Genomic DNA, 19,838 nt, shown 5'->3' with positions numbered 1-19,838 from the left:
TTGTCACTCCTTCTAACTCACCCCAAACATAATGAAATATTTATAATTTACAAAAAATGACGTGCTCTTTCTTGGCTCCATAATTCTGCAAATGCCATTACTGGTGTCTTTAAGCCCTGTCTCCAGTATTACCTGTGCTGTTCTCAGATCATACAGCACCTGTTTTAGGAAGTGTTCTGTACTCTCCTCCTCTGTGCTCCTATAGCACTTTGTGCAGATCTGTACATAGCATAACATGGTTTTTTGGGGAACCATGTCTTTGTTCTCTAGTAGAAAGTTTTCACGAAGAGCAGAGACTGTGTCTTTCATTTCTGCAGCCCCAGTATCCAGTGTAGTACCTGGCACATAGTATTTGGGGGATGTTGAATGAATGAATGGAGAGGAAAGGGAAAATCTGAGACATTTTGAAGGAATAAATAACCAAAGTTGATGCTGGATTTGATAATGAATGAAAGAGACTGAAAAATCAAATATGATTCCAGAGTTCCTCCCTGGGTGAAGGGAAGGCTTTCAATGTATATTGTTATAAAAATGGAGGTAGAGTTGAAGTGGGCTGTGGAATGTGACACTGTAACTATTTTGATGTTTCAGAATAATCACAAGTCTTTGACTTTAGTAGCTCCGTTCCCATTTTCTCAATCTCTTCTCATTTTCTTATCTTTCAGGTGCAGAATTTGGCAGTGAGAAACCAACAGGCCTCAGCCCAAGGACCCCAAATACCAGGCTCTACTCAGAAGGCCATTCCTCCTGGAGCCTCCCCTGTCTCTAGCCTCTCCCAGGCCTCAAGCCAGGCCCTTGCTGTGGCTCAGGCTTCCTCTGGAGCCTCAGGCCAGTCCCTCAACCTTAGTCAAGCTGGTGGAGGCAGTGGGAATAGTATCCCAGGGTCCATGGGTGCAGGTGGAGGTGGCCAGGCGCCTGGGGGTTTGGGTCAGTTGCCATCCTCAGGAATGGGTGGAAGCGGGAGCTGTCCTAGGAAGGGCACAGGAGTAGTGCAACCCTTGCCTGCAGCCCAAACCGTGACAGTGAGTCAGGGCAGCCAGACAGAAGCAGAAAGTGCAGCAGCCAAGAAGGCAGAAGCAGACGGGACTGGTCAGCAGAACGTGGGCATGAACCTGACACGGACAGCTACCCCTGCTCCAAGCCAGACCCTTATTAGTTCAGGTAAGCGGTCACCTCTCATAGGTTATTATTGTGTCAGAAACATTTTTGGACTCTTGTAGGATGTGTTTCTTTGTTCTTTTTTCCTACTTTTCTTGATCCTGGAGTAGTGGACAGAAAAAATCTTCATCAGTCTTCATCTTGTTAGTCCAGGGAGACAGGAGGGCAGAGAACAGACTATCTTGCTGTTCCCGCCAGGCAGCAGTCAGTTTGCAGGTTGCTTTGTCCTCTCTTAGGCCCTGAGTCTTCAGTTTCCTCACGTTACTCAAGCATTCACTCAGTTCTACTGAGTTGCCTACAACTACCTGTCAGGTGCTGGGGATGCATCTTTGAAAAACAGGTTTCTGTCCTCAGGGAGTTTACAATTTAGCATAATGGATGTGTTCTCCCTCACTGTCTAATGGCTAGTTGGCCCCATGTAGAATAGACACAGTATCAGTGCTTTAGGGCAGTTAGGGCAAGCAGATAGAGCCAGGGCTTCCCAGAGTCAGCTGGTGATCATCGGTATTAATGATAAGGATAAAAAAGAAGAATAATAATTATAACCCAGAATGGTTTATGCTGGTTAGCTCTAGTTAGATGTGTGCACCTTGCTTGATGATGTTTACTTTGGCCTTCCTTGTAGTTGGCCTTCCTTGTAGCTAGCGCTGCAGTTGTTACTATATTTGAATAAGTTACTACAAAAGTCAGAGTTAATTATTAGTTGTATTATTAATACCTAGTACTTACATATAATAGCACTTCTGTTTCCAGAGTGTTTTTACCTTACATGTGTTCTCTGGACAATCTGGGAGAGAGTGGAAGGGTGGAGATTGTCAAGTTCAGTTTACAGTGGAGCAGACTGGGTAATGTCAGAGGCTATATATGCTACCTCTTAATATGTCCATAGTAGGTGGTGATCTAAACTGGCCAATTTTAGGGCCTCCCTGGTGGCTCAAGGGGTTAAGACGCAACCTATGAAGCTATCCACTGCAGCACGAGTTCAATCCCCCGGCCCGCCAGGGAGCAACCCATATGGCGCAGCAGACCTCTTCTTCTGACTCGCCCTCACCTGCTGCTTCCTCAGCAGTGTACTTCGGCCAATCTGCCTGTTCTGTTTCCCACTCTGTCTCTGGTGAATCCTCTCACCCCCCACACCTCTGGCCTGTATCCCAGCTCTTGTATGCATAAATAAATAAATCTTTAAAAAAAAATAAACTGGACAATTTTAAAAATGGTTCTTATGGGCAGTGTTGGTATCTTTCACAGAAGACATCTATTCTTTCAGTGACTAGGGATGTAAAAATAAGTAAAATGTGGGCTCAGCCTCTGAGGAATTCAGCATGTAATCATATAGAGGATGGGCCCACCATTCTTCTGTGCTGAGTACAAAGTAACAGGATTTAGGTATAGCAAGACAAATTAAAGGTAGGAAAATGCAAGAAATTTCCAAGGGATAGTTCAGTGACTGAATAAGGAAAGTCTTCCTTGAGTCTTTTAGCCTAGAGGTAGGTGGTATTGTCTGACTTGGAAAAGTTTGAGTGGGTTAAGCTTTTGGTTCCTCCCAGCCAGGATCTCCATTCACTGTATGATTCCAAAACAAGGTACAGCTTGGAAAGGTGATTTTACCTTTCCTTTATAATGATGCTCATTTTCTGCTCTACTTCTGCTCTTTGCTCCACTCTGGGCTTCTTGTAGCCACCTACACACAGATCCAGCCTCATTCACTGATTCAGCAGCAGCAACAGATCCACCTCCAACAGAAACAGGTGGTAATCCAGCAGCAGATTGCCATCCACCACCAGCAGCAGTTCCAGCACCGCCAGTCCCAGCTGCTCCACACAGCCACACACCTCCAGCTGGCGCAGCAGCAGCAGCAGCAGCAACAGCAGCAACAGCAGCAGCAAGCCACAACCCTCACTGCCCCTCAGCCACCACAGGTCCCACCCACTCAGCAGGTCCCACCTTCCCAGTCCCAGCAGCAAGCCCAAACCTTGGTTGTTCAACCCATGCTTCAGTCTTCGCCCTTGTCCCTCCCACCTGACCCAAGCCCCAAGCCACCCATCCCCATCCAGTCCAAACCACCTGTCCCACCTATCAAGCCTCCTCAGTTAGGGGCAGCTAAGATGTCAGCTACCCAGCAACCGCCACCCCACATCCCTGTGCAAGTTGTGGGCACTCGGCAGCCAGGTACAGCCCAGGCCCAGGCTTTGGGCTTGGCCCAGCTGGCAGCCGCTGTCCCTACTTCCCGGGGGATGCCAGGTGCAGTGCAGCCTGGTCAGGCCCATCTGGCATCCTCGCCACCTTCATCCCAGGCGCCTGGTGCGCTGCAGGAGTGCCCTCCTGCCATGGCCGCTGGGATGAGCCTTGCTCCTGTACAGGGCACAGCACAAGTGGTAAAGAGTGGGGCTACCACCTCTTCCCCTGTTGTCGCCCAAGTCCCTGCTGCCTTCTACATGCAGTCTGTGCACCTGCCGGTGAGTGATGTGTGATGATTTTGAGGGGCCTGTTACCCTTGAGAGTAGACCTGGGCTTCTGGAAATAGAACTTAACTTAGTAGGGGCATAAAGTATGGAGAATAAGGACCTCTCTGGTGGCCTAGGGGTTAAGTCTCAGTACTATCACCACCACAGTCTGAGTGTAATAATATCTGGTTTTCTTTCCTATTTCTTTCCTACTTTTTTCCCAGCAAGGGAGCTGACCCACATGGCACAACAGACCTCTCCTGTCTCGCCCGCTTTTCCCCTCAGCAGTGTATTTCAGTAAATCTGTCTGTTCTGCTCCTAACTCTGTCTCTGGCGAAATCTCTTACCTCCTGCACTTTTGGCCTACACGCCAGTTTTATGCAAAAAAAAGGAGTTGAGAAGGATGAGATATATTGATATTTACCTGCTTTTGTGAAAGAGAGAGAGAAACCAATGGAAAGTTATGATACTTGTCTTCACTTGCTTCTTTAGTAAAAGGAGAGACTTCAGTGGCTATGCTATATGAACTTTGTACCTAAATTTAATACTGAAATTATGGGGTTTTTAGATCAGTACTAAGCTGAATCGGTATAGCTTTCTCCTAAATTCATCTTTAGATGAACAACAGTTCTTGGTGGTTCCATAATGGATCCTGAGTCTCTATGCCAGGGCCAAAGAATGTGGCATTTTCTTTTGTCCTGGGATAGAAGTCACACTTTTGGGAATGGCCAGGAAAGCATGATGGGAAGTATACAAATTGGGGAATCTGCAGTGAAGAAGAAAGGATGGGATAACCAGTGTTATTACCCTTCACTTAAATCTTGGTTTCTTTCCTACTTTTCACTTTGTAGGGCAAACCCCAGACCTTGGCTGTCAAACGCAAAGCAGAGTGTGAGGAGGAGAGAGATGACATTCCCACACTAGGCTCGGTGCTTCCCACCAAGGCATCTCCAGCAGCAGAGAGTCCGAAGGCCATAGAGGAGAAGAGCAGTCTTGGAGGTGAGTAACTGGCTTCTTTAGTGCTGTGGAGGAGTACACAGATGAGAGGAATGTTCTGAGTGGGCTAAAAGATAAATCCGCTTTAGTAGAACTCGAGCCTCAACTTGGTGGATGTTTAAGTATATCCAGAGTGAACGCTCAGAGATAACCAGGTGTTATTATGAAAGAACAGGCTGGCTTGGCTAACGGATGAGTTATGCCATCCCACATCTGTTCCTTAATCCGTGTTTATTTTCCAGAGAAAGCTGAGCCAATGACCAATGTGAATGCAAATACCCCGAGCAGTGAACTAGTAGCCTTGGCTCCGGCTCCAACAGCACCACCTCCTACACTGGCCATGGTGTCCAGACAAATGGGTGACTCCAAACCCCCACAGGCCATTGTGAAACCCCAGATTCTCACACATATCATTGAAGGCTTTGTCATCCAGGAAGGAGCAGAACCTTTCCCGGTGAGGGAAGGACCATAAGGGGGGACTTTCAAGTGGGTACTTGGCCTGATCCTTAACTTCAAACTGCTGCTAGAAACAAAAGACTCAGGACTGTTTAATTATTAACACATGGTTAATTCTGCTGTTGATTTTGGTGAGTTGTAAAGAAGGAAGGGAAAAGTAAAGAATTTATGGACCAGTAAATTAAAATGTTGGGAAGAGAAAAGAAAAAAGAACAAAGTGACCTGTGAAGTGGGAGTGCCACCAGCTAGGTGTTTTTTTTTTTAAGATTTACTTATTTATTTATTATGCAAGCACTGGGTATAGTCAGAAGCGCGGGAGGGTGAGAGAATTCGCCAGAGCTGGGAACAGAACAGGCAGACTGACGAAGTACACTGCTGAGGGGAGCAGCAGGCGAAACAGGAGAGGTCTGGCGCCATGTGGGACAGAGGGTGAGAGAATTCGCCAGAGCAGGGAACAGAACAGGCAGACTGACGAAGTACACTGCTGAGGGGAGCAGCGGGCGAAACAGGAGAGGTCTGGCGCATGTGGGACCCTCGCCGGTGGCCGGGGATCGAACCAGCGCTGCAAAGGCTGCGGGCAGCTTCGCAACCCAGCGCTGAACCGCTGCGCCACCAGGGGAGGCCCTAGCTAGGTGGTTTAATGAAGACCATGGTGTAATGACGGACTTGGTAGGAGTTGAAGAGCCATACCTAGAACACAGGTATCTGGGCGCCTGGTATCTTTTCTGCCACTTAAGAAGGACAAGGACCAAATACGGAGCTGGGGTAGGAACCTGTTCTCCGGTGGCTTATCTGAAAAAAGGCAGTTAGAGACTCTCAAGGGCCATATTGAAAATGAGTAAGTCTGAACCGGAGCTGGCCTTTAACTCAGAGATCCAAGTGACATCTTGGTGAGGAATGCTGGGGAAAGCTATAGAGAAGCAGAAGGGAATTTGACTAACTTAACTGTAAACTTTTTTCTGGGACAGGTGGGTTGTTCTCAGTTACTGAAAGAGTCTGAGAAGCCACTGCAGACGGGCCTTCCGCCAGGGCTGAGTGAGAATCAGTCAGGTGGTCCCTTGGGCGGGGCCAGCCCATCTGCCGGTGAGTATTTATTTAGAGACCCTGCTGGGGGAAGGAAGCTTGTGGAGATATATTTGAGGACACAATGAATATAGTAATTTTTTATTTCAGTGGGAATTATATGAAGTCTATGTATACATATAAACTATGTTACATATCAGAAGGCGTAGAATCACATAAAAGGAGGTCCACAGGATTAGGGAATTTTATCAGGTTAAAGTAACTTTAAAAAAAATAATAATAAAGTAACTTGTTGAATTATTTACTATAAGGATATATATTCTAAAAGATGATCTAAAACGACATTTCTTAGCTTCTAGTGTTTCTTAGTCTAGATTTGATAATCTCTAGTCAGGACTTTTACTTACATTCACCCCTCTGTTTTTGGAAACCTTGGTGGGAGAGGTATCTTTTATCTTTCTAGGCATTTGTAATTAGTTCCTTTCTCCTATGCAGCGACGCAGTCCTGTCTGAAAACTAAGGATATAGAATTAGGAAAAAATTAGTCACAGAACATAGAAATGGTCAGGCTTAAAGTTAGGGAGGCTGTCATGTACCAGAGGGACAAGTCTTTATGGTTTTGGATTTTGGACTTTGTTTTAGGGATTCTCAATTAGGTTGTGTATTCTTGGGGGCAAACCCGGAGAGTAATTAGAGTCCAGCTCTGGGCCTGCTGACGGCCTGGGGGCAGCAGAAGCCGATGGCCACTCTCCAGTGATGCCTTGTTTTCAGAGCTAGATAAGAAGGCGAATGTCCTGAAGTGCGAGTACTGTGGGAAGTACGCTCCTGCAGAGCAGTTTCGTGGCTCCAAAAGATTCTGCTCCATGACCTGCGCAAAGAGGTACTGCAGGCCCCCCTGGCCTTTGCATTGGTTCCTCCATCTCACATGCATTCTTCCTTCCCCAGGGGCATCTCCCAGCTGGTATTTTATGTCTCCTCCTCTGTTCTCTCCCTCCAGTCAGCTCTTATAATGTCAGCTCACATTTAGTGCAGGGCAGCAAGGTAGTCTTCTCTAGCACCTTGGACAGCCTACATGTGCCCTGCAGGTATAATGTGAGCTGTAGCCACCAGTTCCGGCTGAAGAGGAAAAAAATGAAAGAGTTTCAAGAATCCAATTATGCCCGTGTTCGCCGGCGCGGACCCCGCCGCAGCTCCTCAGACATCGCCCGCGCCAAGATCCAGGGCAAGCGCCACCGGGTGAGCTTGTGCAGAGCCAGCCACCTGTCAAGCAGGCCTTTTTGTTTCCTCTTCCCCCAAGGGCAGTTCCTCTGCTCAGGTAAAAGAGCAGGAGGCCAGAACTCTGGTTTCATGTTGAGAGCATTGCTCCAAATTCCAAGAGATCTTTACCTCCTTCCCAAAATCCAGGGTCTTGCCTCCTTTCACTAGTCCATGTATCCCTTAATCCATGCACTAAACTTGAGAAAATCCAGGTCAGTTGTTGATAGGTGAGAATTAAGAAAGCAGTAAAGTTCACACTGGAAAGGCACTTGAGAGACTAGTGATATGGGGCTTTTGAAAAGGAAAGTACGAATTGTTTCACTTGTAAAATTGGTTTTTCCACTATGCCCAATACTATCCCAAATCCATGGTGGTTGGTCAGGAGAGAGGGAAACCTCGGGACAGATAGGATCTCACTGTTCTGCTGTTGTTTCCTCTCTAGGGTCAAGAAGACTCTAGCCGGGGTTCAGATAATTCCAGTTATGATGAAGCACTCTCACCAACGTCTCCTGGGCCTTTATCAGTGAGAGCTGGGCATGGAGAACGTGACCTGGGGAACTCCAACACAGCTCCGCCTACCCCCGAGTTACATGGAATCAACCCTGTGTTCCTGTCCAGTAATCCCAGCCGGTGGAGTGTAGAGGAGGTGTACGAATTTATTGCTTCCTTACAAGGTGAGGACCTCTCCAGCAGAACCCAGGGCTTGCAGGCTTAGCTTTTCCCCACTGTCTGCCTGGGACAGCTCACACAGTTTTGGAACAGAACTGTCTTTTCAGCAGTAGAGCCTTGAGCAAGTTCAAGAGGCCCCGCGTGTTCAGCCTGCTCTCCTACTTTCTTTCTCGACGGACTGTCCTCTATTATGTCAGCAGTTTTGCAATGTTTGATTTTCGTCCCTTCTGATCTAGCTTTTTCTTACTAATCATTTTTGGATAAGGCATATTTGTGCATGTGTGTATATTTCACTAATCAGTTCTTTAGAAAGTATTTTATGTGCAATTAACGGCCATTACAAATTGGAGATCAGGGAGTAAACACAGCTAACAAAAGCCTCTGCGCTGGCTGTTCTTTGGGCAAGAAGTATGAGTCCTTTGATGTGACCTGTGGACACTAAAGTGTATTTTTTATGTGATTGTGACAACCACCATGGGTAAGGGACTGTTTTTAATGGAGGTTAGGAAATATGGACCCATTGTTCCTCTGCTGTCTTCAAGGCAGGACTGTTTAGCTATTCTTGCCACAAGTGGTTCTATCAAGAAAAGGAAATCACTCTACCTTTTTTATTTGCCTGAATTCAGGGCCCTTAAACAAAATGACACCAAGGCTCTTAACTTTGATGTTTTTGCCAGTGTGGAAGAAAACAACGTATTTGCTCCGTTATTTCCCATCCTCATGCTATTGGAATGAAGTTATTTCTGTGGTTGAATAACTGAGTTGTTCCTTTTTTGACGTCGGCTCTTTTTTTTTCAGTAGCCAGTTGCTCTCTCTGGTTTCATTCTGCTTCCAAAGCTTGCCATCTCAGACCTTTATCCCTGAATTTAGGATATGGTCTGGGATGAATCATTGCTAGTTCTATTTTTTCATTTTTATTTTCCCTTCTGCTCCTGGTGTGACCATGCAGGCTCTTATACCTATCCCACCATTTCCTCCTAGGCTGCCAAGAGATCGCAGAGGAATTTCGCTCCCAGGAGATCGATGGACAGGCCCTTTTGTTACTTAAAGAAGAACATCTTATGAGTGCCATGAACATCAAGCTGGGCCCTGCCCTTAAGATCTGCGCCAAGATAAATGTCCTCAAGGAGACCTAAGGAGGCCTCTTGCACAAGCAGCCTAAGGCAGACACTCCCCTCTGACCAGGTTATAACCGGTACCGGCAGACTCCACCGGGAAGAGCTGTTCCAATCGTGTGCATCTTCGAGGGGCTCACCGAGACAGGGACGGAGTTGTCCAAGAATTAGTCGCTGGTGCTACATGGCGGCAGCTTTGACGTTTTCTCTGGGTTCTACTTTGTTTTCAAAAAAACTTTCTACTTCTTACCTGCCCATATCCAATCTTAAAGAGGCAGTCTAGAGAACTAGGACTGCCCAGCCTTATCCTGGAGTGCAGTGTCTAGCCAGGGTCTTAATTCTCTAAGTGGAGGACTATACAGTATGGTAAAGCAAGAAATGGGGGCATTGTAGGTGTGCCTCCCCGGCGGAGAGGTAGGGACACAAGTAGCAAAATCTGGTACGCCCTCTCCCCTCCCTCTGGATTGTCCAACTGTAGCTGTGGCCCGGAATTTTCGTTGTCGTCACTCACCCCCTTAGTATTGAATATTTTCTCCTGCATCCATGGCAGGGTCACCAGCCAACTGAGAGACATGGTTGGCATCATTCTGATTCGCTGCAGGGACTAAAAGTGTTTCGCACATGTGTGGCTGTTGTCATTCTTTCTACACGCATCCTCCCCCCACCCCGTGCCCTTCCACTTTATCTGTTGCCCTCCACCCTAACTTCAACCCCAACGCCGCTTTGTCTTTTAGCTTTATGAAACAGGAATGTGTTTTTCCAGGTCAGGAGTATAAGTACCTGCCTGTGGCGCTATTCTTTATACAACAAAAATATTAAATATTTTTTTCCCACCTCATTGAAAGGATGAACATTGGTCTCAGTTGTTGCTACTCCATTCCAGTATCTCTGCCCTCTTCCCACAAATGACAGGCCAGCATATTTTATATTTTTTTAATCTTTTATGTGGTTTTTGTACAAAAGTGTAGGGTTTTTTTTAAATCACCAGTGTGGGGGAGGAGCCAAACAAATAACAAAGATGTTTTTACAACATTATTTTCCCTATTTAGGAAGAAAAAAAATCATTCTGATAGTATTTAAAGTCCAAAATGAAATAATTTTTCTTTTTCTAAAGGCTTATAAAAGGTCCCTGCCTGCTGATCCCATCCCTCTCAGGTTTAGCAGAGCCATGTTTACGCTCCAGTGCCCCAGGTGTTACCTATTAGCGAAAGATCAGGCCAGGTTTCTGGGCACATGGCCTAAAGAGAAAGGTGGAAGCATCAGAGGGTTTAAAATCTCTCCCCACAGAACTGCTGCGGGCAAGATTCTTCCCTGAGCTAGAAAGAGGGACAGGTACAGCAGCCTCCCACCCCAGCGAGGATGGCAGAGCCTGACAAGTCCCACTTCTGCTTCCGTTCCCTTTCTAGAAGATTGAGGAAAAAAAGTCAACATGCCTGTGAAGAAAGTGCAACATGTTTAGAAAATACTGGCAGAGGGAAACATGTCAGGCGTGAGAGAAGCTTGGCCAGCGTGTACTGCAAGTGGGAGAAGAAAGCCATCAGAGATCCCACTATAAGGTAAAGAGATTTCCCTTTTCCGGAACCCCTGTAGCACAGGAGGCTGGTTTCAGTTTCCCTTTCCGATGGACTGGACTTCTAGATTAGGCACCTCAGCTACAGATGGACCAATAACCACAGACCACAATCCAGGGCCCAATTCCAGCTATGAAGTCACTCCCACGCCAACAAGTGTGATGGTACCTTACAACCCTGTAATGGGAAACTTCACATTTTCCCCATCCTAATCCCAGAGGTGGGAGAAGCAAGTCTTTAGAACATCTCCAGGCTCACCCCAATTGGCAGTACTTGGATTGCAACCAAGTTATTACTAAAAGTAGTTCTAAGCAGCAAGAAATTACATCCAGATTCTCATGGAGACTACTGTAGGGTACAGAGTAACAGCATGAAAGCAATCAAACCATGTATAAATAATCTTTGCCTTTTTCTTTTTTAATTAAAGAAATCCAGTGTCTCAAAAACTTGTGAAAATGTGTCTAAAGAAGAAAGGGTCAGGGAGCCTGCCATACCCTTTTGTTCACTGTAATGGTCCAACCTGATACCCAGAATGTGCAATAGCCCCTGTAGTCGTAGGCCCCATTTACTTTTGTCCTACACTGTGCCTCTCAAAAACAGAAACTAGGGAACAAAGGGAAGGCATTTCTGCTATGAGAAGATGCAGACTGAAAGCAAGAGCAGTATTAAGGGTGAGATGAGACTGGAGTAGAGCCTGCTTAAGAAATCTGGCTGAGTATGCTTTGGTTTGGGGGACTGAAGAAGCAGCTGGACGTTTAAAGTGCAATCACATTGGTAATAAATGATCATCCCTTTCTTCTGACTCCTCCCCCAGCTGGTCATCCCCCACACCACGATATGCAGCAGGCACATTTCGGGGTTTAGAACGGCACACAAAGTCACAACCATCCTGTAAGGAAGAAAGCAAAGGAAGGAAGTGATAATTTGGAATAACCAACTAATGGTAAAGGAAAGCACAGTTGAAGAAAGTGGCAAGTAGTTTTCCCCAAGGATGATGGAGCGAAAACTCACAAGCTCCAAGGATCAGCCTAAACTAAATTTGGGGTAAACAAGAAAAATTCTAATTGGGCTTCACCTTCTCCCCATTAAGACCCTTTAAGAGTTATCAGATTACTAAATCTAAGCCACACTGTTTCTCTTATAAACTTGTAGCCCCTCTAATTCTATGCTACTTAATACTTTGTACTAGGACAACCAATTGTCTTGGCTTGCTGTGTCTTTTATCATTTTAACACAAAATCTGGTGTGTCTCAGGAAAACCCTCTGGGCAAGCCAGAATGGTTGGTCACCCAACCTTTACCTAGTTCACCCCTCAGACAGCAGCCCAGCTACTTACGGCTACCAGGTTGCCAAGATCCTGCCAGAAAGCCAAGTGGGGAAACTGCTCCATTCCCTTGGCTCCCACCACCAGTCGCTGGTACAGGAAGCCCCCAATAATGTAGACTGCAACCAGTGATGCCAGCCTGTGAAGGAAGAAAGACATCTACACGTAAAAACCAAAAAAAAAACAAAAAAAAAAACAAAAAAAAAAAACCCAGTAAAACTCAGATACACAGGATTCTATCTTTATTGTTAGCTGTTTGCTGTGTCATACAAAAATAAAAGGGTAGTGACGGTAAATGAAAAAGGGGACTGAGAGCTTCTTTAGAAAACAAATCAGCATTTGCAGACTGAGAAAAGCAAAAGGTTCAGGAAAAAATTACAGTCAAGGATAGTCACTATCAGCTATGATTCTATTTATCCCCAACTTCTAATACTCGAATGCGATAATATTAAAAACATTCCAGCTCACCAATAGGGAAAAAAATATTTATTGTGAGAAAACATTAAAATCACATTTTGTGACTTGTAGTCAGAGTTAAGAATTTCACAAAAAGTTCTTCCCCTTCTAACTGTATATTATACACATTCACACACACGATTCATGCCTATATATCACCAAGTAAATAAATTGCTTAAGAAAAAGGCAGATCTGGACTGATGGGGTGAGAGTACTCACGTGATGAGTAAGATAGATCCCACACTGAGGTGAGAGATTTCTGGGGAACAGGCCAGACTGCTATCCATCTCAAAGAGGTACAAACAATCTTGGACTTTACCTCGCTCCTCAGACACAGGGTTAAAATTGTCCTAATGATGGATGAGAGAGGACAGAACACATTCATGTGGCAGTTTTCTCGATTCCTACTTAAGAAAGAAAAACCGGGCCTCCCTGGTGGCACAAGGGGTTAAGTTGCAACTTATGAAGCTATCTGCAGCCACTGCAGCACGAGTTTGATCCCCAGCGAGGGAGCTACCCACATGGTGTGGCAGACCTCTCCGGATTTGCCTGCTACTCCCCTCAGCAGTATATTTCAGTTGATCTGCTGGTCTGTTCCCTGCTCTGTCTCTGGTGAATCCTCTCACCCCCACACCTCTGGCCTGTACCCCAATTCTTATATGCATAAATAAATCTTAAAAAAAAAAAAAGAAATAAAAACCCCACAACCCCCCCAAAATGTCAGCTTCTGCCTGTATCCACCACATATTTTCCATGTATGATGGAAGATGGGTGCCTGTGACAGGGAAAAGCTGAACTGTTTCCTCTTGTCCACCCCAGTGCAGCCTGTCCCCACTCTAAAAGCTTTCCCACCTCAGGTCAGTCCTCTCCTCTCTAGGTTCATATGCCCTGGGTGCCTCACCCCTAGGGTGTGTCGATTGCAGGAGATCATCACCACTGCGCGCCGCTGCTCCTGACCACAGTGTCTGTCATATTCATCACCACCTTTATAGATCAGCATGATCCAATTACCTGAGGATGGAGGAGGAAAACACAGTCATGGGCTGGGGGAAAGCAGAGGGAGACCTGGGTAATATAGATGGGCTGTAATTCTAATCGCTCTCAACAGCATGAGCTTTGATAGCAGAAATACCAAACTAAAACTTGCCTCTTTATGGTAGCTGTGTGTTAACTTAAGAGAGTAAGATTTTTCATAAAAGAATCTTAATCTTCCACATTTAAATCAGGGAACTGATCGTGCAAAAACAATTACAATCTGTATCTTTACAACAGTTTAGTTTCTGAACACCTACTAACATCCAAAGAGGCAATTTGAGACAAATACTGGATATCAGGGGAAAGACTAAGCTTTAAAATTAGCCACAGATAAAGTAGATGATTTTTAAGATTGGAAGACATTTCTTCTTCAGTATTTACTGTATTCAAATTTCTTTTGAAACATTTCATTCGATTCAACAAGCATATGAGGAGAATAAGGCAGGATTCTGCTTCCAATTTTGCATAGGAGAAGCAGAATCCTAAAGTAAAAAGGTGAAATTATTTTTCTTAGGACAAGTAAATATGTTGAACCAGGTCAAAAATCCAGTCTTGTGACCCCTAGCCCCAAAGTCTTTATTTGCTATTTGTAGGAACAAATACCTGCACTGGATCATTTAGTTACTCATCTGTTTAAGGGAAGTAATTGGACCACAGGTGCTCACATGGTCCTTTCCAGCAGTAAGATTTTATGACTTTTGAGAAATATCATGATAGTACAAGTTGGGGGTGAAATTTTTATGACTGGTTTGCCAAACAGCTTGATCTCCTAGAATGTGATCAGGGAAGTTTGATTCATTTGATGAGAAATGATGGTAGTTGGTATTTTCAAGTCCAGCACGAAAAACTTAAAAGTATTTGGGTGAATAAAAGGATTCCAGGTTACTGAATTCCAGCGGGATTTCTTTTTGCATCAGTTTTCCACTAACTTTAAAACAAACACCTAAGTGTCTTAAGACCTGATTCCAGAGTGGAGGGGGAATTAGGTATCTGTGCTTCAGTCTCAGGTATGCTTGCACCATGCACATCTCATGATACACTGAAGACTGGGAAAGGCTGAGACTTTAAGAATTGTCAGAGGGATTGACCTGGAACCAACAGGGAGAGTCTTACTTCCATTGAAGATGTGAGTCTCATTCAGTCTCCCTACCACTGTCTCCTTCCCGTTACTTTTGTTGATCTGCACCAGGCCTGCCCCAGAGGTGCGGTTGCTAGCTTCCCGGCACACCCTGAACAGGTAGATGTATGTGTCTGGGCCCTGGCCCACAGTGCTCTCAAAGCTGTAAGAAGAAGGGAGGAGAAAGAAGAGAGTTACTGACTGTCAGCTTCAGGAAGAGCAGCCTCTTCCTTCAACAACAAAGTGCTGGGTTTACTTACCTGAATAAGTTTGCTGAATCATGTGCCATCCGTAATTCTGACCATCCTAATGATTGGTGATGATTAACAAAAATATACCACCCATAGCATTCAATATTTAAGACATTTCTGGAATACCTGCTCTGGACTAAGCCAGAGTGTTTGAGACTAATTTCCTGGAATAAGGATCTATGTTCATGGGATACTCCCTTGTTCCTTAATCTTCAGCTTTCTATACCGGACAATTCCTGATACTTATGACACGTATAGGCCTAAATATGTTCATCTGATCTTTCTAACGTCCTATTATATGGAGTTGGCATCAGGTATGGTCTTGTGCCATTCATAAGGCCATTTCAGTCAACGGTTAACCACGTATATGACTGTGGTCCCCAAATTCCTATCAGTCTGTGATGTGGTAACACACACCACCCCTGTACTATAGGAATGATATACTATAGGAAGTTTGGATGACCTAGCCCCTCTTCCAAGCTGCCCTCTTGAATTGCTATGCCAGTGAAATGGAGAAGTACAGTTTGGAGAATAACATACACTCTGTGACAACTGCATAATGAGAAAAATGCCTAATGGCACATTTCTTAGAATGAATCCCTGTTGTTAAATGACTTGTGACTGTGATGCCTTCCCCCCCTCAGTTTTTACTGAAGTGACACTGCACTACAACATTATATAAGTTTGGGATGTCCATACTGAGAACCAACATGTAGGTACTACTTAAACTCACCATGAAACATCCACTTCTATCCTCCAGAGAACTGTCCCGTTTACCCCGATTTATCTCCTCCCCTCCACCAACTGTTCCCATAGTGCAAAAGTTTATTTTTGTTTTATTTAGTTCATCTGTTTGTCCGGTCTCTCTCTGTATTATGAGCGACGGCACATGCGCTGTCATCCTCTGGCTTACTCACTACGCATAACGCTCCATAGGCCCATCCATGTTGTTGCATGTAATGCCTTTAAACTCCTCCAAGCTGGCTTCTCAGACCCAGTCTTGGAAGCAGCTACTCTTCTGCCTAAGAGAACTGCACACTGCTACTAAAAACTGGGTTAAAAATTTGTTCTATATTATAAAAGAATGCAAGATATCATGGCCAAGTAAGACCAATATTGCTAAAGGTCAGAACAGAACCATTTCTCAGAGGAGGTTATTATGCATGTATTCCCTCTATAGTCAGTGGTAACATTAAAATAAAACCAGTAAGAGAAGGGAGAGATGCTTTCATCAAGCTATTTTCTCAAGCTCTTTAAGGTGCTTCTCATTTACCTTTTGTTAAACAGTGGTTTTAGCCTTTTCAGTAGTGCCAACTCATTCTCTGACTCTCTACCCTTTTCTCCGACCGGGTCGCAGGTTTTTTCTTCTGTCTGCCACGATTCTTTCACTGCCACAGCCAGGAGGAGCAGCAGCAGCAGTCCAGTCCTCCAGCAGTTGTAGAAGGGGAGCATCCTTTTGGGAGAGTGTGCGTGTTGGGAAAGGGGAAAGAATCAAAAGAAAGGAGAGTTAAAGTACAGGAATGGGTAATAAATCAGCAGAATTTTGATTATGCAGAATCTATGATTCTTTGGCATATGGAGAAAATAGTACATTTTAATATCTCTGTGCTAGAGCAACTGCACCAGGAAACTCATAGATAAGAGAGAGCTTTCAGTTTAATTCAAGGTGACGCTTTCATAGCAAACTATGGAGGTGAGCAGAGGGAAAGAACAAAAAATAATTACTGAATTATGACGGCCTACCCCCATAGGGAGATCAGACATCCTGGTCTCTTTACTGTTTGTTGAAAAGTTAGATTGAGCTATTTCATTATCTAAAGCTCAATACTAGTTCATAAATACAGTTTACACCAGTGGCTCTCCTAGGAAAACTCTCAAATTACAACTTACCACGTTGGAAATTAGTAAGAAAGATATAAAATAGAGAATGATAACGTGAAGACTTCGGGCTCTAATGTCATTATCAGTATTCAGGAGCACCCAAAAGTCCAATGGGAGTATAACCACCCAATAAGAATGCCGAATAGGATAAACTTGGCCACCGTGCCATGTTAACTACTTTAATGTCTCAAATTCTCTGCAAAATCATCCAATCATTTAAGTTATGGGAAGAAAATTCACTAGGTCAAAAGAAGCAGTTTGAAGTCTTTCCTGTCAGGCTTCTCAAGTCACATGTCTCAAGGGCTTCTAGATTTCCAGTAAGTACTGTTGTCTTTTCTACTCTCCCAATACCCATGACCTTTGGGAATCCCCAAGACACTACACAGGCTAGTAAGTCCAGTGCTTGCCCCCTCTGCTTGTACTGCTCGAGGAATGGAGTACACGGCTCCGTTTCCTAAGCTCATTTCATGTTCTCTGATCCATCCTCATACGCAGGACACACACTGAGTTACCCTTACAAAACACTTCACTCCAGGGTCCCTTGCTACTTGTCAGTTTCCTAACAGTGTCACTAATCTTCCTGATATGAAGATCTTACTCTTCTCAACTTTTCTCATTTCTAAACTTCCACACTACAAGTCTGGACTTGGACTCAAGCACTGTTTACTGTCCTCTTTTTCATGCTGGCCCACTGACTCCATTGCACCTTTATGATATAAAACTTGAAACAGGCAGGATTTAATGGGCACAGAGAAGTTCAAAGACAGGAAAACGAAAGGACTGATCCCTGAGTGAGTTTTCCACACACACTAACATTTGCCTGTTTCCCACGTTTCTCCTAGGGCCACAAATGCTTGGGATGCTGTCTCCCTAACTTTGTGTCCTCAGAATACCAATTCATTACAGAAATATTCATAAAGTGCTTCCTAGAGTATTAACACACAGTCCTAAGGGCTGAGGCCCCCCCTAAACTCACTTAAGACACTAAAACCACAACCAAGGCAAACAACAGAGCTCCTGTCCCCCACCAGGTACTGTTCATAGCACTCACTGTATTAACCCATTAACCCTCCCTACACAGTAAGTACAATTAGTGTCTCCAATTTACAGATGAGGGAACAGACGCAGCTAATGCAGTGAAATGGTGTGGCTCCAGAGCTCATAAGCTCCACTTAACTGCCACATGTATATCTCCTCTCACATTAATTGGGGGTGGGGGGAAGGGCAGAGAGGAAGGCTGGCAGCCAAAGCTTTGCTTTCTTTTTGACAAAGCAAGAAAAAAAAAAAAAAGGAAGTGATTCCTCACACAGTTGACTGAAAGGGAGATGGAATAAAGAACTCAGTCCTCAAATTCCCACCTTCCCTAAATAAACTCATTGCTCAGCATACAACTTGACTGGCTGAGTTTACTAAAATGAAATAAGAGCCTCTTATTAGATTGATTTATCATCATGCCCTTTCCTTATACTCTCTCATGACCAAATTTACAGTTTCAACATTCTGGGCTTTCAAGATTTGCTTCCCTAAGAGCAGTTTTTTGAAGGGATGCTCACACAGAAGGCTGTGTTCTTTGGCTGAGAAGTCAGTTTATCTATTAACAGTTGATTTCTTTCCCCAAATTCGAACAAAGAATCTTACAAAATGATCAGTATTAGCTGAACTGAACCACTTGCATTTGCTTATTGGTTAGGATGAGAATACATTATATCCTCCCTGCTTTTCTGCAGAGCATTAGGCTATACTGTATGTTTGAGTTGCTTTTCTTTAATTCAGTGTAACATGCTTTGAATGCTTTGTCTGGATTATGTTTACAGCTCTTCACAACACAAAAGTGGATATAATTTCCCCCCATTTTACAAATAAGGAAATTGCTGCTTACAGAGGTTAAGTTACTTGCCCGAGGTTATGCAAGTACTAAATGTGTATAAAGTTAATAGGGCAACTGCTACGATTCATGGCACAGAGATACCTGCTGACTAATTTGTGATAAATACCGTAATTCAACAATGTATTAGGAAGAGCGGGATATGCAAGGGTTGGCAGCCCCTTTCAGTGTTTTACAATCACTTCCGTCACAAGGGTTTGTCTAGACACTTTGGAAAAAAGGGGCAGGACTTGCTGATCAGGAAAAATCCCCTTCCATTTCTTATCCTATCATGTCAGTTCTATTTGGTAACGTTAAAAATTTCTCCTTCACTGGGGTGAACTATGATAAGCCAAGAAATGGGACCGTTGATATTACTGGACCTCTGCCCACTCACTCTGCCATCCCCTCGAGACCAGCTATGGATATTTTCCATGTCTCAATGGATTTTTTATTGGTTTTCTCAATGGAATTTTTACTTTCTTCTCTCGGGCTCATTTCTGATGTAACATTATCTCCTGTCTGCAGCAGCCCACGCTTGCAGAAGAGGAGCCCTAATTAGCTAAAAGGCTCCATGCTGAGAAGTCTCCGATAAGTAGTTCTAAGTTCCAAGAACGGACGCTCCCGACAAAGAGGGATAATTCCTCTAAGCGGCTCTCCTGAAGCCACCGCACGCGCCCATCTCCCTGAAACCTTGTGCAGGGCTCTCGGAACTCCCGTGCAGCCAGGTCTCCTGCCTTCCCAACTTCTCAGGGCCACGAGCCTCTGCACGGATGCCACTTCACCGCCCTCCACACGCAGGCCCAACTCCTCCGAGAGTAACACCCACGCGGGCTCCACACCTGGGGACCTTCCCCTCCTTCCCAAACACGCACCCCCCCTCTGGCCCTGCCCCCTCGGCGGCTCTGACTCCCGCCCTCCCGGCTCCGCGCGCATCCGGCTGGGCTCCCGAGCCGGACCCGCGGCCGAGGGGCAGCCGCGAGCCCCGCGCCTGTCACGGGCGCGGAGGTGTGCGCTCCCCAGCCCCCTCCTCCTCCACGCCCCTCGCACTCACGTGTCGTGGGCAGCGGCGGTGGCCCAGGCTCAGAACCCCCGGGGGGCTGTCCGATCGGGGCAGGGAGACGGGGCCAGCGAGCGGCCCGCCGCAGACCCCGGTCCCAAAGCTCGTGTGAGAGGCCAGCGTTCCCCAGGCGCCTCTCGGTGCAACGCGCCTGGAACCGG

General features: G+C 45.3%; 2 protein-coding genes across 8 annotated transcripts in view; one reads left to right on the top strand and one right to left on the bottom strand.

Annotated features, from left to right (window-relative positions):
• The window catches only part of PHC1 (polyhomeotic homolog 1), a 22,766-nt gene extending 10,863 nt beyond the window's left edge, over positions 1-11,903 (top strand). For 5 of the 7 annotated variants that reach the window (XM_037514380.2, XM_054696457.1, XM_037514379.2 and 2 more), the window contains exons 7-15: positions 666-1,161; positions 2,836-3,614; positions 4,454-4,601; positions 4,841-5,052; positions 6,023-6,137; positions 6,849-6,957; positions 7,163-7,313; positions 7,777-8,008; positions 8,985-11,902. In XM_037514380.2, the coding sequence (XP_037370277.1) occupies positions 666-1,161; positions 2,836-3,614; positions 4,454-4,601; positions 4,841-5,052; positions 6,023-6,137; positions 6,849-6,957; positions 7,163-7,313; positions 7,777-8,008; positions 8,985-9,139 (2,397 nt within the window). In that variant the 3' untranslated portion in view covers positions 9,140-11,902. Of the gene's footprint in view, positions 1-665; positions 1,162-2,835; positions 3,615-4,453; positions 4,602-4,840; positions 5,053-6,022; positions 6,138-6,848; positions 6,958-7,162; positions 7,314-7,776; positions 8,009-8,984 lie in introns of all 7 variants that reach the window. The other 2 variants (XM_054696455.1, XM_037514381.2) reach the window with 2 other exon arrangements.
• Positions 10,032-19,838, bottom strand: M6PR (mannose-6-phosphate receptor, cation dependent). The gene is made up of 7 exons (XM_037514382.2): positions 19,672-19,838; positions 16,146-16,325; positions 14,618-14,784; positions 13,371-13,480; positions 12,689-12,819; positions 12,026-12,152; positions 10,032-11,578 (listed from the first exon to the last, which is right to left on the bottom strand). The coding sequence occupies exons 2-7, from the start codon at positions 16,322-16,324 to the stop codon at positions 11,456-11,458; spliced, it is 837 nt and encodes a 278-aa protein (XP_037370279.1). The 5' UTR covers position 16,325; positions 19,672-19,838; the 3' UTR covers positions 10,032-11,455.

The sequence above is a fragment of the Talpa occidentalis genome, unplaced genomic scaffold (assembly GCF_014898055.3).
Source record: "Talpa occidentalis isolate TD23 unplaced genomic scaffold, MPIMG_talOcc4v2.1 talOcc4.16, whole genome shotgun sequence".
Taxonomy (NCBI): Eukaryota; Metazoa; Chordata; class Mammalia; order Eulipotyphla; family Talpidae; genus Talpa; species Talpa occidentalis.
The sequence above is the reverse complement of the archived record's forward strand: the minus strand, read 5'-3'. Positions and strand labels throughout refer to the sequence as shown.